Genomic DNA, 18,205 nt, shown 5'->3' on the forward strand with positions numbered 1-18,205 from the left:
GTGCTTTCTGAACCTGCAAGCGATTTTTGCTTTCCCAGATTTCAGATTTCTGATCTTTTTTATTTCTAAATGGAAATAGAAATTTATATTTAATGTGTGTGCATCATGTGGCCTATTTGACATATCATAGTTACTTGAAAATGTTGAGTAACATTTGTTGTTCTGTATGAATTTCTTCTCTAAGAGTCTTGAGACTTTTTATGTCCTAGATTTTCTCTCCTTATGGAAATTAAGAGTTTGTGTTTCGAGATTGCCGCAATAGGGAATTTTGATAGGTTTATGAAAAGCAATCTATAAGATTTTTCTTGATATGGAAATCTGTTTTATTTTGTTTAGTTTTGCTTCCAATTACTGTGTAAATACCAGCTTTTCTCAGTAAGGCTCCTAAGAGCCTGCCTCTATTCATTATGACGTCAGTGTTTGTGTACAGTTTTGAATAATTCATTTGCCTATCTACTGCTGGTGTGATGTTATTTTCTTTCTGTTAATTTTGAATTCTCTTTTTGCCTAATGCTTTTTATGAAATTCCTTCCAAAAAGTGTTTGTTTAAAGTCTTCCCTAGTGAAGTGGAGGCATGTCCATATAACACCAATGTGGCAATATTCAAATGTTTTCTGATTTTAGGCCAGTTGGGAGAATATTGTGATTGTTCTCCCAGTGGACATGAAGCTGTTTTGTATGGTAAAAACTCATGGCTTTGTCGACTAACACTTCGGAAAGCTTTTCCTTGCTACAGGACCTCCATTAAGAACAGAAAAGAAAATCACTACATCTCTAGGCAAACTGTTAAAGCACGAAATAAAAATGGAAATGTAAACCAACTCTGTGATATTTTAAAAAATCATTTGGGGTACACATAAGAAAGAATTATCCCAAAGTTACTAAATGAAAAAGTCTTGTGAAATGGCTTTGCTGTTTTTGGAGGGGGTAGTCAGAATCAAAGGGAATGATGGAAAGGCCTTCATCCCTTATTTTGCATCATTCTCCTGTTAAACTCTGCTGCTCTGTTCCATCCATCCCCCTATACTAAGCTGGTAACTGAGAGACCCTTCTGCAGAGTAGTATTTCACCTTTAATCCCTGAGGAAACTCTTTAACTTTTATTTGTAACTCTCCCATATCTGTTGCAAATAAAATTTCCTATCTCATCTGAAGAATTTCTATTTCAGACCCCTTGTTCAAATGATACCACTTCTGTTATTCTTCTTTTTTTCTTTTTGTCATTTCTTCTTAATTTCTTTTTCCCCCTTAAAATGCTTTAATCTTTTTTTTTTTTTTTTTTTAGTAACCAAAAAGTAGAACAAAGTTTAGAAAGGACACTTAGAGAGTTGAATAAAAAATAATTTAGTCACTGTGTATTTTTGCTTATTGTAAGATGTAAATCTGAAAAGATGGAGGTGACGATGAAGTCACTCTAGACCACAGGTGAGGGCTTTGGCTGTGTGAATGCTGCAGGGGTTTAGTGTTGCTGCATAAAGCCCAGCAGGAACAGGGTGCAGGTGATGTGTGAAAATGAAGACATGATTGGCAGGGAAAACTGCTCACTCCCCAGCTTCTCTGTAAGCTTTGGCTTGTCCATAGGCTCCCACCATTATCAAGAAATTGGAAAAACCATGGAGCCCAGAGATTTGTTATTTTTGTTGAACATAAAATGAACAGATAAGCCATTTTCTACTTATAGAAATCTCTACTTTCCCTGTCCTCCCCTGATAGTCATTGGAAAGGGTTCTAACTTAGAGAAACTCCATGTCACCATCCCGAGTGGACATGGGAGGAAGTAGATTCTTTTTAAAAAACAAGTAATGGGCCCTGGTCAGTTGGCTCAGCGGTAGAGCGTCGGCCTAGCGTGCGGAGGACCCGGGTTTGATTCCCGGCCAGGGCACATAGGAGAAGCGCCCATTTGCTTCTCCACCCCTCCGCCGCGCTTTCCTCTCTGTCTTTCTCTTCCCCTCCCGCAGCCGAGGCTCCATTGGAGCAAAGATGGCCCCGGGCGCTGGGGATGGCTCTGTGGCCTCTGCCTCAGGCGCTAGAGTGGCTCTGGTCGCAACATGGCGACGTCCAGGATGGGCAGAGCATCGCCCCCTGGTGGGCAGAGCGTCGCCCCTGGTGGGCGTGCCGGGTGGATCCCGGTCGGGCGCATGCGGGAGTCTGTCTGACTGTCTCTCCCTGTTTCCAGCTTCAGAAAAATGAAAAAAAAAACCAAAAAAAAAAAAAACCCCAAGTAATGCACATTTTTATAAATGGTTTAGAGTTGAATGAGTGGAATTCTCAGTCAATATTATGAATTACTTCAGGGCTGGATAAAAGCTTACAATGCTTTGCACACAGTAGGTGATCAATAAATGATAGACTGAAAGAAACAGGCTTCTTACCCCTAAGAATAATTAGTTATTAGTCATTCCTAAATAATTAATCATATTGGTAATTATTTTTGAAGAGAGAATCAGGCCCTGGTCGGTGAGCTCAGTGGATAGAGTGTCAGCCCTGTGTGAAGATATTTGGGGTTTGATCCCCAGTCAGGGCACACAGAAGAAGCACCTATCTGCTCTGCGTCCCTTCCTCCTCCCCTTCTCTCTCTCTCCTCCTCTCGCAGCTAGTGGCTTGATCGGTTTGAGTGTCGGCCCTGGGTGCTGAGGATAGCTCAGTTGATCTGAGTGTGTCAGCCTCGGGCACTAACAATAGCTCAGTTGGTCCCAGCATTGGCCTCAGATGGGAGTTGCCAGGTGGGTGCCAGTTGGGGCATATATGGGAGTCCTGTCTCTCTGTCTTCCCCTTTCTCACTTAAAAAAAGAAAAGTTCTTAGCATTCAGACTTTATGATGAAGAGAAACTGTTGAAATATCACTTATCTTAGAGACTTCCCCCAAATATGATTTTTTTAAATCAAAATAAATCCAAGGGACAAAACAATAACAACAACAAAAAAAGACAAAAACATTAAACATCCTGAAGATAGTTCATTTAGTTAATGGAGTGATTTTCAACCTTTTTCATCTCATGACACACAAAAACTAATTACTAAAATTCCTCAGCACACCAAAAAAAATTTTTTTTGCCAATCTGACAGAAAAATGGGTATAATTTTGATTCATTCACACAGGATGGCTATTGTTTTGTTGGCTGTTATTTTTTTATTTGATAACCTAAGGGAAAAGAGATTAGAGCACCTGACTAAATAGTCACGTGTTGCATGTTTTAAAATTTTTTGTGGCACACCAGTGTGCCTGCCACAGTGCACCAGTTGAAAATTGCTGGGTTAACCCTACACAGACTAATTACTAGGCATTGCATGGAAGACAATTTAATTTTGGGATTATTGCTAAGAACATTACTCATTCATACTGCATTACAGAAATAGAAAATACTTATCTCTCCTAACAATATAACCACAGAAAAAAATGTAGATTGTATCCTAAAATGAAAACAAAAATGACAGCTAAAATGAACTTTAGGTGAAGGTGAGAGCACATCAGCTCCACGGGCACCAAACTGGGTGTAAGTGGGTACTGACTTTGGTGGATTTCTCGGAGCTTTTCTGATTTCAAAGCTCCATAAGTGAATTCTTATGTCATAATGACCTAGGTTTGTGTTTTTCTTGTTATGTAGGATGTTTGCAGTTTTCTCATTGGTATCAACTCACACATTTTTGAAATTTTATAATCCAGTATGGGTTTTTGTTATAAAGTCCATTGACTAATCTTTTTAGCATGTTAAACTGCTCCCTGATATATCGATACATAGAACCTGATGGCTTTCCAGTGTGGTTCAAACATCCAAAGCACTTGAGATTAACACCAAGTAAAGAAACTTTAAAATATTGTAGTGCAATTAATTTTAAATAACTTAGCACTGCATATGTCAGGAAGAAAGCATGAAAGAATCCAAATGGAAACTTCTAAAAATGAAATGATTCAGTACACTTAAATCATTTTATCTATCTTAAAGACATAGGAACAAAACAAACCTAACTATTTCTACTTACATAAGGCTTGGGTGAATTTCTAAAGAATCAAATGTCCCATGAGCTTTATTATGATAACATGGGAAGTCTGAGGACCATTTGGTTGACCAAATGAATGCTAACTCTCTCTATTCAGGCATATTTGTTATAGGTTCAGAAACCAAGTTATTAGGTTAAAGTTATTACCAATATGGAAACTGATACTATTATATATATATATTATATATTATATATATAACATATATATGTTAGAGAAGGTTTATCTGAAAAATATTTTAATCTATTGTTCTAAATCCTAGGTAGGACCTACGACCCAAACTAAATTCTTTAAGGATACCTTATTCAGTAACTCCTAAACACAATGTTTTCTGGTGTTCTGGATGACATGATGGATTAAGATATAAAGAGAAAACATTATGGGCTTCTGTGGCCAGAGTTGGCCAAGTCACTGAAGATAAACATTTGCAATTGTTAGTGGACTATTAGCAGTCATTTATAGAGAAGAGGACAGCCTTTGATGGATAATGATTATTGCATTCATGTTAATTCTAATTGCATTTATGATCAGCACCACGTAAGAAAATGCCACCTAGTTCCTTTTGATGAAATAGAGGTCCCAGTTTTCAAGTGCAGCCAGAAAATGAACAACTGGATTGCTAATGATATGTTTCAAATTAGAAATCTAGGGCAGGACAGAATCTTACAGTGTACCTCACCCTCCTCCTTCTGATCCCAAAGTGAGGACCATAAAGCAGGTCTTCTGACTGTCATAGCATCTCTCCTCACCACATGGAATACACCACTATTCAGTCATGCGGTTTCCCCAGAGCCAGAAAATTCACCCAAGAACATCTGTTGACATCTTCCAAGATAGCTCCTATTTTATTTCATGGCCTTGGAAGACCTATCTTTTCACTTGTGACTTCAGTTCCATTTCAACAGACATCTTTCGTACCTGTATGTTCCAGATACAGTGCTATCTGGCAATAAAAATAATGAGGTAGGAGTAATGAGTAGTCAATGTGATTCTTTCACCAGTTTACATACTTTAGAAAACCTGCTCCTATTTGTTGTACATTCGAGAATTATTATTCCTATCATTTAAAAGGCATTTTAAATCATGCCATTCAGCCTGCATAATCTTAAAAGTCGGGCATTTGGAAGATGAATAAATTGAAATTGAGAAAAGTGATGGGGCTTTCCCTTTGCACAGAGCTAATATAAATGACCAGGAAGGGCCTGGGACCCCAGTTTTCTAACTCCCAGCCCTCCCTTTTTTGTTGTACCACTGCTGCCTCTATTAGGACTGCCATTGCGATTACAAGGAGAACCCCAGGCCTGATTAGAAATAACGTTGTGCACTGGCTATGAAATTGTTTCTAAGAGGAAAGTCTGATTTTCAAAAATTATTTTAATATTTTATACCATTTCCAGTAATGCTAATTATATGGTAATAGCTTTGTATTTCACTTGAGAGGATTCTGCCTAAATCCCTCTATTTTACTAGGAAAGCTAATCCCACCCGTTACCACCAACAGTTAGGACCAGGCTACTGTAAATTCTGTCATGAGGCTACAGCAGTTGCTAACAGTAAGAGTATAAAAGCTGTTACAAATGTGCACAGTAACATGTTGCTGTATATTAATTTAACCAGGAGACAGGACTTAATCAAAAGGAGATGCCACAAAATCTTGATTTTAGTGTCATTATCCTGAGTGACGGAGGGCTCCCTGAGAGCAGAGAGCTTTCCTTTTTTCATGTTGTATCTCCAGGTGTACAGGGTGGAAGGCACATACTAGATACATTAATGAAGGCAGTGAATTAATGAATGGAATGAGTTGGCCCAAAGACAAGGAGATTAAAAAGGAAGCAATGCTGTTTCAGGGAATTTTCCAGTATCATTTTCCCCTTTGATTAGGAGTAGTGGTGTGAACGTTGCTAACACTGCAGAATCCCAGACTTGTCCTAAATCTCTAGTTAACTCTTTCACTATGGTGGAACTCACAAGCACATTCATAGTCCTGTTTTCTTATATGCATCAGGAAAAAAAAACAAAACCCAGCCTGACCAGGCAGTGGCTCAGTAGATAAGAGCATTGGACTGGGACGCAGAGGACCCAGGTTCAAAACCCTGAGGTCGCCAGCTTGAGGACAGGCTCATCTGGTTTGAGCAAGGCTCACCAGCTTGATCCCAAGGTCGCTGGCTTGCGCAAGGGGTCACTTGTTCTGCTGTAGCCCCCCGACCAAGGCACATATGAGAAAGCAATCAATGAACAACTAAGGTGCTGCAATGAAGAATTGATGCTTCTCATCTCTCTCCCTTCCTGTCTGTCCCTATCTGTCCCTCTCTCTGTCTTTCTCTGTCTCTGTCACAGAACAAAACAAAAAACTAAACCCAAATTTTCTGATTTATCCAACTCTGGAATCTTCAACCTTCTCATTTAGGGTCTGCATTTTTTAGGTAAATTGTTACTGTACCATTCTCATTTCTAATCTTTCATAGAATTATTTTCTGGTTATGGATATTAGAAGGTCCAGTTTAGTTTTGAGAGTTTGGCCATTTAGTTAGTGGATTTAAATATCCTCTACCATGTTTTCTCCCTGCCCTTCATCTCCACACCTCCTGAACCAATTCTTTCCTCCTTTTTCCCTTTCCAAACAGGAAAATGTCACGGTGAAGCCCACCACCTTGTCATCCAAAATTCCATCTGAGCCTTAACTCCGGGGGTCTTCTTCTTGAGGCCTTAACCTTACTTTTTAGACAGTTGTCATTATCTTTGTCTAAAGGTCATAGCTAAATTGAATAAAAGGAAAGCTGTGTTTTCCTGTCGATGCACAAAGACAGTATTGACTTCCCTAATCCAGTTTGCTGAGGGGTGAGAGAATTAAATTAGATATCTAAGCACAGAAATTGAGAGCCTTTGAAAACAAAGATAAGGAGACAAGACTGTATTTTCCCTTTTCCTGGGAGCTCTGGGCTCAAGATTCTGCAGGTGTGTCATCTGATCCATGGCTTGCATCGATCAAAACTGTGCCAATGCATATTTAATTAGCAAGGGGACCCTGGGTGCATTATAGCCATCATCCCTATATTGAATGGACTGTCAGACTTTCTGCACACTTCTCCACCCCCACCTTCCCCTCTCCTCATGCCCCCGCCCTTGCCTCCTTGTTTGGGAAGCTTCATTTTGTCTGAGCAGCTAAAAAGTTTCTTTGTTTTTAGCTGCTGATGCATACAGCACCACTGAGGAGAATACAAACAAGTAGAGTCCTAAAGTGTTTATTTTGTCTAGGAAGACAAGCTAAACCAATTTGATTCCTTTGGTCAGATTTTTAAACCCTGTAGAAAACCAACAGAAAACAAAAAGAAAAATATACTGTTCAACTCTTCACATACAGACTTTTAAAAAAAAAGTTTTATTAAGATTAAAAAAAAGGATCACAGGATAAATAATAATAGAATCAAAGAATATATATACTTATAATTTGATAGAAAAGTATTTTCTTTTAAAAAACTTTTTGATCATCAGATAGGGCATGTTAGGAAAATTTTAATTTATCAGTTCAATTTGCATGATAAAATTCACCATTCTGTCCTGAGTCTATCATGACATTAGGGAATCAAGTTATTTAAGATAGAAAGTGGGCAAAAATTTAGAGCTTGATACATATTTTTAAAAGTCTCAAAGGTTTCATGGAAGCTTCTATTGGTAGGGATTCTTGAAGTGACAGCAGGTTTGGACTTTTGTCTTGGACAGGTTATTTCATGAGATTATGGTCACTGTTCATTTTCACAAGGTTACAAAGCCTGAATACCCAGACAGAGTGTTGTCTGATAAACAGATGTAATGCACCGAGTCTGCTTAGAATAAAGAGCGACAGACTGTGAGCACATGTTTAGGACTCATTTAAACTCATCAGCATAGTGTAGCTTGGAGTTCTCTGTCTCTATTCTACTTTTGAGGTAGCTTGTTGCTGGTAAAGGAAAAGAAAAAATTTTTTTCCTGCTACAATTTGCTGCAGAGATTCATGGGAAATTCATTTGCATACATCTTGTTACAAAGACTGACTACTTCCTGGCTTAGACAAAGTGTTGCCTGATAAACAGACTTAACACACAAATGTCTGTCTGGAATAAACAATGGCAAGCTGAGATTTACATTTCCATTATCAGAGATAATCTCTTCCCCAGTATATGGGAATTAACCCTTTCTTTAAAACCAGGTCTGATGCTGATGATTTATACCAGAATCACATCATGTGTGGGTTGGCATTGACATTTTAAAAGAAACAAAAAACTTGTGTGCATGGGAAGATTTATATTGCAGTGTAAATATAAATTTTGGGGGACACCTTATATTTTCTTCCCCGCTTTATTTTACTGGATCCCCACAACAATCCTGTTAAGTTAGACAATATAGTCTTTAGTGTCCCCATTTAACAGATAAAGAAACTGAGGTCCAGAGTGGTTAAATGATAAAACTGAGATTTTTTAATTTATTTTTTATTTTTGTATTTTTTTGAAGCTAGAAACGGGGAGAGACAGTCGGACAGACTCCCGCATGCGCCCGACCGGGATCCACCCGGCACACCCACCAGGGGGCGATGCTCTGCACATCAGGGGTTTGATGCTGTGCCCCTCCGGGGCGTCGCTCTGCCTCGACCAGAGCCACTCTAGCGCCTGGGGCAGAGGCCAAGGAGCCATCCCCAGCGCCCGGGCCATCTTTGCTCCAATGGAGCCTCGGCTGCGGGAGGGGAAGAGAGAGACAGAGAGGAAGGAGAGGGGGAGGGGTGGAGAAGCAGATGGGCGCTTCTCCTGTGTGCCCTGGCCGGGAATTGAACCCAGGACTTCTGCACGCCAGGCCGACGCTCTACCACTGAGCCAACTGGCCAGGGCAAAACTGAGATTTTTTTTTAGGTCACTATCTTTTTACCTTTCAGACTCCTTTCAATAGTGAAATGTGAATGCAAAAAAAAGTTAATACTTAGAGTACTACCTTAAATACTTAAACAGGTTACCCTCAACAGAAGATATTTTATTATTCTAGTACATTTTTTAATAATAAACAGATACATGAAAATAAAGCACATAGACTATAATTTAATTATGCAATATTTTCATTTGACACATTTGTTTTTATAATATGGAGTAGGCAGGGAAAATTTCTACTTTCAACTCTATAGATTATATGAGTAATCTTCAAGTATATATTTTGTGTAATAGCTTGAAGACCTTATTGGTATAATTAACTTTGTTTATGGGAAAAAAATTAACTGTAAAGGGGAAATTGACCGCAATTCTGATACATAATATTATAGTAATGACTTTTTAAGCAGGTCTTTGTTTATACTTGAGTGGGTAGATGACCAGGTTGATTCAATAACTTGAATCATGAATTTATCAACAGGTTACCATCACATGCCAACAGTTTCTATTATGGTAAAAACAAAAACTCAAAGTGATTACCTAACACTTGTTTATTTTAGTCACAGACACTTGTTAGAGAAAATAATAGGAATTATAAATTTAGTCAAAATATCATGCTTGTATATTTTCCATAATCACCAAATTCTTCCCATTGAGTTCATTTATAACTTCAGAGAAAAAACTGATTATTATTTGAAACCAGCCTCATGTGAAGATTGAAGATTTAAAGATTCAGTCATTTTGTCATTACTTTCAGAGTGACTGAATTTGTATTTTTAAAGCTTAGAAATGATTTCCTTTCACTGTCATAACACAACAATAGTTACACCATTTTTTTCTTAATGTGTTAAAATTGTGTCTCATCCCACAACCTCCTTACGCACATAGAAAAAAAAATAACACATTTATGAGTAGGTGATAAGACGGTTGAATCACTCTTGGACCTAAACCGTCTCATCATCATACACAATCCCAACTAAACAGATGGGTCTTGAATATCAGCATTAATGCCAAAAAAAAAAAAAAAAAAAAATCTCATTCCTGCAAACTTAATATTTCACAAATTCTTCTTCAGAAAGGCATTTTAAAAAAGTTTTAAGAAGGAAAGTGGTTGTTACGTAGACTGTGTAATACTCAAGTATGCCAAGAAAATGCGACAGGCAGGAGTGGCTAAGCGGTGGATCCCCCACCCGCTTGCAGACCCCAGGGTGGTCTGGTGGAGCCCTTCCAAGTCACTGCTGCATGAACACAGCCTTCCTGCTCCCTCTGAATCCTGATTAGAAGAGAGGAGGCCCATTGTGTGCAAACCAGCCTGGTCTTTTTGGAACTAGAGCTTTTCTTTCCTCCGCCGTCACCCCCATCTTCCTTCATTGAAAAAGGACTCTCTCCATAGGTTGATTACTACAGTTATCATGTGTGTGCGTGCGCGCGCATGCACACACACACATACACACACACATACATATCAATTTAGATAATCAAGTCTAGGTAACTGGGAAAGATGTACACATCACAATTTGTTTAAATACAATAAAGATAACACTTCCCATTTAAAGAACAGTGGAGTGTTTCCACTTAAGAGCTAAGAAAACTTTTATGATGTGACTCACCTCATAGTTTATCTGTTTTAAAATCTAGGTTACTGTATGTTTTTTCATTAAGTGAGCCACAGCTATATCCATTAATTAACAATAAATATTGTTTTGGTTATTTTATCTGTTCTCTGGAAATGCTAATAATAATTGAATATTTTTAGTGGTGCAGATTTAATGGTGGTATTACAAGTGTATTCTTTGTCATGACCATGATGAATAAAATTCTATTTAGCTGATGCTACTGTATTCATCAGTGTTTACACATAAGCTACAAATTATTTAAATATATATATACATGTACATATGTGCACCTGTACACTGACATTCTACATTCTCAAATAAAGATTTTTTTTTCAAATATTTCCTCACACCTCAGTCTTTAAGTTCATGGTAATACTGGAAAAAATAGACAATATTCCTAAATATTTTATTACAATAATACTTTTTTGTTAACTGTAGTATGAGACTAATGAACAAAATATGACTATCATAGATAGCCATTTGATTTTCTAGATTTCCTTACTGTAATAAACAGGTTAGGATACTGGATGATCAAAATAGAGTAATTCTAAACTTTACACTTCCAATCAGAAATAGAATTATTTTTTGATCATCATGTCATGGGTGTAGAAAAATGAATCTTGGTATTCTCTGACCTGACTCTTGTGCAAAGTACTCATCTTCCCAAACCAAAGAATTAAAAGCTTACTTAAATTTTGAACATCTTTAAGGACTACAATTCTAGAGGGTAACTGTTTTTTATATTCAGAATATAATCCCTTTTATTCCTTACTTTCTTTTACCCCAGAAATGCTCTTAAGTCTTAATTTATTTGCAGGGAAGTATTCATTCTTGTCTTTGCCTTTTCTCTTTTACATTATAAACAACTCCAGCGCTTGCAGGTGGCATTTTCACTTTATGTATTTCACTTGACTCGTTTTTGTGTCTGGGTGCCTTCTGGATTCTTCATATCACCTTTTAATTTGAGAGATTTTAAACTGGACGTAAAATTCTAACAAAGGCTTTTCAAACTTCGTGTTTAGCCAAATCATTATGCATGTAGAGAGGTTGAAACTTAGGCTTACTTATTTTTATTTTTCTAGGGAAACCAGACTTAGTACTTTTATGGTCCATAGACTTTTGTTGATATCATATTGACTGAAGAGGAATTAGTCTGGTTTGTTTCGGTGTAGGAAGGGTTCTACACCATGGTGTGCCGGTTCTGCCTTCATCAGCTGTTCACAACCGCAGTCAGTAGGATTTTGGGGTGCTCTTTGAGTATCAGAATATGACAGACTACCCAGTCCTTTTTTTAGGTGTGAACTTAGTATATTTTTCAGTTTCTGGCTGTGGTTAGGTGTTAGAAAATTGAACAAGTGAAAATTCATCTCTTTGGTTAGTAGGTATTTAATCCTTGGCTGGGCCAGGCACCCTTAGTAGGTACTGAGGATAACACAACAGTTTTTTTATGGAGCTCAAATTCCCATAGGATATAATTTGAAATCACCTTAGTACACCTAAGAACACCTTAATATAAGTCACACCACAAGGGAAGTGTGTACAGTTAAGGACTGGAGAGAAGAAAGTTTAATTTGGGGTCAAGATTTAGCAGCATTCCATCTTCGCTAACATAAAACTCATGGAAACGGTGTCTGTATTTTTGCCTGATTACTTTTACCATGGTGACATGTTTTTGTCATTCTTAACCTGCCCAAAAGGAGTATTCTCTGAGGTTTCATGCAGAAGGGAGCCAAATTGAGGTTAGGGGGACTGTGTATGTGCTTAAGTAGCAAATGCAGTGCAAGGTTTCTGTTCTGGCATTGCACAAGCTTATAGAAGCAGAGACTAATATGTAGGCATCAGGATTTATTTTACTCCTTTCCCCAGTGGTTATATCGATAGTGGAATATCTTTGTCTAAGCACTCCAGTGATATAGCTGTAGGCGCCATAAAAATGCATAGATAGATGGCTACCAGTCCAATTAAGAAGTCTCAACCCAGCCTCCTATATGCAAAGCCAGTCTATTTTAGGTTTAAATTTATGCTCATAAAAATTTTAAAGACCCAAAGAAATACTGCTTTTCAAGGTTACGTTGAAGTCTAAGTTTTCTTAAACAAAAAGCAGATCTCTCGGTGGGAAGAAAATTGATAATCCTAATGTACTTCCTCACAATAGCATTCCCAACCCCATCATTTAAACACACTGTAAATAATATTCTCTTGATTGTAATACACAAGTCATCTGGTTTTCAACCAGGGAACCAGAGAAAGACAACCAGATCTATGCTCTAAGATACGGCATGCAATTCTATGCAGTCGGGTTTATTTGGTAGTGTTGGTGGTGGAGGGCTCTAATTATTTCAGGTGGTAGGAATCAACTAATTATGTGGTAATTGTCCAAAAGAAGTAGGACATAAAGTTACCTTGGATGCTGACAAGCCACTACCAAATATTAAAAAGAGAAGAGTAAATTAATTGTTATCTTTCATGATAGTGTTTTAATAAAAATGCTTAAGAAAGAGATCTTTCATTTGTATCAATTATGTATGGGTAATTGTAATTCTGGTCATCTGGTTGGCTCCATAGCAGCATTGGTGACCTTTGCAACAGCAAAGAAAGTGTCCATGTGTGCTCCGCATAGAATAGCACCAGAGCTGGGCTGTTTCGTCCCGGGTTCGGAAGGCAGTGGCATTAAACGGCCCATGGTAGAGCATAATTATTGAAGTTTTAAAATAATTTACATTTTCTTGTAGATCTTTGAATTTGCCTGTCCCTTAACCAGGATGGTGTACTGTAGGATGCAGTCCTCAATGGATAGCAGCATTTCCAGCTTTTGAATAAGACTGGAGAAATTAAATTCCGATTTCAGTCTGGCTAGGCTCCTCCAGTGTTTGTGTCACAGGAGCACTGCGGCCCCTTTCAGACCAACTGAGCTTCTCCTGCCACTCAGTCGCTTGTGTTTGTTTGCTTCTCTTTCTGTGGCTTGAAATTTTAAACTTTCTTTGAATGTATCTTTTGTTGCTGTTCATGTTTTCTATAATCATGTTCTGTTTCTATAAAGATACAGTGGTGAGCCAAATTTAAAGAAAAGTTAAAAAAAAAAAAACCAAAAGGAAGAAGCAAAGAAGTCCTCTTGAGATTATTAAAAAAATTTGCGGAGATCTTTCATTTTCCTTTGTGCTTTAATATTAATGGATTAATATCAGAAAAGTAATTGGCTATCATATACTGAAAATTACCAAGATAGAAAACATTTTCCATTTGTTCAACAAGAAATGATTAATCGTGAAGATATTACACCTAGAAGAACATCGGCTGAACTATCATATAGAAACTAAGGTTTGCTACTGTTACGCCAAAGAAAATGTTCTTTTCGGCAAGATTTTATGTATCTATTTTGGGACATGATTAGGAAGGATTTTAAGTTTTCCTAAAACAAAATTAGATATTTTCTTTAATTTTAATTATGGATATGAATGTTTTAAAATTTTCCAGGACAATAATAATGAAGGAATGCCTTTCTTCTAAGATATGTTGACTGACTTCTCAGAATATTTCATTTGTAATTTTTAATGACAAAATTACAGGATCTTTTCTTAGAAAAAAAAGAAAGTGGTCATGCCTTATTTTTTAATCTTTTGCTATAAAAGTAATATTTGTGAAGTTAAGCTTTCAAATACGGCCGAACATAAATTTGGACTTCCAGTTTTAGTGCAGGTTTTGTATTGAATTTGTGGTTCATTATGAAGGATTTCTGTAAAGTATTTTGACCTGTAATACTTTTTTTGTTTGTTTGTTTCTTCACTATGGCAATTGTTACAAGACGGTAAAAGCTGTCACTTTGCCAGACTTAAAAAAATTCATGTTCCACATCTTTTGTTATTTGAACCGTTGAATCAACAAAGAATATTTGCTGTGGTCACCTAGTTAAAATCATCTGAAAATTTAAAAAATAGGCATTTTCTTTTTAGTACTTCCCTGTAATTAAAATCTTCATTTGCTTAAAAGCAGGGAGACTTTCAAGTTATTAATTAGCATTTCTCAATCCAAGGTCACTCATAGTACTACTTCTTTTTTGCAATATCTCCCAGAAAGAAAATAGTACTGCTCTGTCGAAATAGAAATAATATTTTCAACTTACTCCTTTACGTGTCATGATCTTTTGATCTTGCATTGAACTTCTTGCTGAAATATGGTTAAATTTTACACCATTAATTCTAATCCTGTAAAGTCAGGCTAAAGTTTGGCTTCAAGTTTTTCGTAGGTAATAGAAGTTTTTCTAGAAAAATATTTTTATTTTTAGATAATGTTTTATATTTTTCCAAGTCTCAGAATGTGCTTTTCATCAAAAAATTTTCCCCTTGATGTATTTTGCCTGATTTTCTTTTCCTCACCAGTTCTTCAAATTCTGTGAAATTCTATTGATCTAACTAAATTTTATCTCATTTTAAAATTGTTATTTTATTTTAAATTATTGCATTTAGAAGTTAAATTAATTGAATTAATATTTTTAGTGTTAAAATTATATTTTCTCTTTTTTTGGCCTTGGCTGGTTGACGAAGTGGTAGAGTGTTGACCCAGCATGTAATAGTCCCAGGTTCGATTCCTGGTTGAGGCACATAGAAGTGACCAACTGCTTCTCTTCTGCACCTCTCTCTCTTTTTCTCTCTCTCTCTCTTCTCTGCCCGCAGTCATGGCTCTATTGATTTGAGCACATCATTCCGAGCACTGAGGATGGCTCCATGGAGCTTATGCTTCGGGTGCTAAAAATAGCTCGGTTGTAAACATGAGCGCCAACTGGGCAGAGCATCATCCCCAGATGGGGGTCACCGAGTGGATCCCGGCCCGGGCGCATGCAGGAGTCTGTCAATTTCCCCTTCTCTCAAATAAAATAAGGAAATAAAATGAAAATGATTTCTTTAAAATATAAAATAAATGGAATTCAATAAAGGTGTGCAAGAACCTGTTTTTGCTAGCAAGCCCCATTAGGATCTCCCAAATGCATCAGTACATGAGAAAAATGATAAAGTGGGAAAAACATACCTTTCAGAAAGACATTGCTGATCTATCTTGTTAGTTCAAGTAAATGTGCTAGAATATTAGGATGCTAGTATTTAATGGTGTTAGTCTGCATAGTCTGTTGCTGTAATACAGAGCTTAAATATCAACAGAACTTGTTACTGTTGTTTGGGCTGCTTTTATATACCAGCTTCAAAATATGTTTTGACACTTTATTATGTTCTGACTCAAGCTTCAGATGTGTGCAATGAAGGATGAAGTCTTTATCAGATTCTAGTGTATAAATAATGGGGAAGAGCTGTTTGGAAATGGGCTCTCTATAAGAGAATGATTTCTGAAGAGTTTCAAGTTATGATCTGGCACAAGCCAAACGCCACTGAAGGTGTAAACAAAACCAAGACTACTCTCTAAGGGCACAAGCTGCTGCTGCTGCCCCCTCCCTTTTTTTCTTTTCCCTTTTCTTTTCCTTTTTCTTTACTCTTTTCTTTCCTTTTTTTTTTTTTTTTTTTTTTTTTTTTTGTCCGTCATGTTATTTCTGTAATGTCTCACACTCTTAGTTTATATCCTGAACCTTTTGAGAAATCCTGGCTCCTCTGATCCACTTTCCCTCACAGACCCTATAATTGTTGGCTGTATTTTTATGTTTTTCAGATTCAAGTCAATCTGAAAGTCCCAGCCAGCCAAGTGACGCTGACATTAAGGACCAGCCAGAAAATGGTAAGTTTAGCTTGGAGAGTCCACAGCAGCCAGTAGCTAATCACAAACAAGGATTTTGGGGTCAGCCCTATGAGTGGCCCACAGTAAGGACAACTGAGGACTCAAGGAGTTCTCTGAATCACTCTAGCAGCCCCCATCACCTTCTCCCCCAAACACTTGGGTACTCATGAGAACCTTGGTTGATTACAATGAGACGTGGAGTTGACTTACCAAATTAGAATCTCTTATAGCATAAGTGAGGAACTGGAACTTTTTCATTTCAGTTTAGTTCCTTTTAAGTTGGCAAATGCTTCACTATCTTCTTCAGTAGTGATTTAAGATCATAGACAAGTATTTCTGAGCCCTTTTAAGAGTTCACTTTATGGCCCTGGCTGGATAGATCAGCGGATGGGGTATTGCCTGGCGCGCGGAGGTCATGGGTTTGATTCCCAGTCAGGGCACATACAAGAAGCAACCAGCGACTAAACAACTAAATAGAACAACTAAATGGAATCATGTTTCCTCTCCCTTTCCCTCAATCCCCTTTCCTCTCTTTCTCATAAAAAAAAATGGGAAAAATGTTTTAAAAAGGAAATTCAACACTTTGCTAATGCTTTAAGAAAATACTTTCTGTCTTTGTAGGATTTTTACTTTAAATTGTCTAAAATAAAACAGTAAGGATACATGACGGTATTACATTCCTCAATTACATAAATATATAAACTTTCTGTTGCAGAAATTTGAATGGAATAAATCCTATATGAATACAGTAGTTTCCAGTTAATTACTAAATTTGAGGTTTGCACTCCAAATACAAAAAAGATTGTCATAGGCTGGAATTTTTGATTAAGTAAAATCATCAGTTTCAAAGAAAAACTAGCAGTACTTATCATATGATAAACATTGTATTGTGTACTCTCCCAGATATCACCTCAAAGTTCCAGAGTGCTCTTTCTCTGTGATAGAACTGAGGGCTGTAATGGGAATACTTGACCTTGAGGGGCCTGTGAGGGAATTATGGCACCATGGTTAAAAGCTCAGGCTATGGTCAGAACTGCATTAAAATTCTGTCTCTATGTTTCTTACCTTTGTAATACTGAATAGGTTATCTAACTCTAAGGGTACAGATTTATTCCTCATTATTAAAATATACTGCTAATGCCTGACCAGGCGGTGGTGCAGTGGATACAGCGTCAGACTGGGATGTAGAGGACCCAGGTTCGAGACCCCAAGGTCGCCAGCTTGAGCGCGGGCTCATCTGGTTTGAGCAAAGCTCACCAGCTTGGACCCAAGGTTGCTGGCTCGAGCAAGGGGTTACTCAGTCTGTTGAAGGCCCGCAGTCAAGGCACATATGAGAAAGCAGTCAGTGAACAACTAAGGTGTTGCAACGAAAAACTAATGATTGATGCTTCTCATCTCTCTCCGTTCCTGTCTGTCTGTCCCTATCTATCCCTCTCTCTGACTTTCTCTCTGCCTCTGTAAAAAAATAAAAAACTACACTGCTAACAAAAATTAGGGGATACTCAAAATGAATATGAAGCTATAAAATATCCCTTAATTTTGTGAACAGTATAGTATGGTAATAGTATTAACTACCTGTTGAAGAATTAAGTAAGATCATATGTACATATTCATATAGTTTATACTTTAAAAATTGTTAGCTGTTGTTCAGTCTCTTATTATTTTTTAGTCGGTATAATCTTACAATATTTGTTTTTCATCTACTGAAAATGACCTTATTCTCCAGTCTCTTCCTTTTGTTGTTCTATGCATTTTTCCATTTGGAGCTCTGTCTGATCTGTTGGAATAGATAGGTAAACTGAATTATGTCAGTATTGTGGGATGGAGGATGGAACTTACCACATTAGATATCTTATCTCTAATTTTTCAGGGTCTGTTTTATTTCCCAAGCCTGGGAAATTCTTTATAACATTGCTAGGCTCTAACATTAAATATAGACTATCTGGCTAGTCTACCTCTCATCCTGGTGTTTTGATGGTATTTTCTGTC

General features: G+C 37.3%; 1 protein-coding gene across 9 annotated transcripts in view; it reads left to right on the top strand.

The window, feature by feature from the left end:
- The window catches only part of NFIA (nuclear factor I A), a 383,075-nt gene that overhangs the window by 179,225 nt on the left and 185,645 nt on the right, over positions 1–18,205 (top strand). For 8 of the 9 annotated variants that reach the window (XM_066376426.1, XM_066376427.1, XM_066376425.1 and 5 more), the window contains one exon: positions 16,151–16,216. The exons of the other annotated variant lie outside the window; for it this stretch is intronic. In XM_066376426.1, coding sequence (XP_066232523.1) covers positions 16,151–16,216 — 66 coding nt within the window. The remainder of the gene's footprint in view (positions 1–16,150; positions 16,217–18,205) is intronic. 9 annotated transcript variants of the gene reach the window in all.

The sequence above is a fragment of the Saccopteryx leptura genome, chromosome 3 (assembly GCF_036850995.1).
Source record: "Saccopteryx leptura isolate mSacLep1 chromosome 3, mSacLep1_pri_phased_curated, whole genome shotgun sequence".
Lineage (NCBI taxonomy): Eukaryota > Metazoa > Chordata > Mammalia > Chiroptera > Emballonuridae > Saccopteryx > Saccopteryx leptura.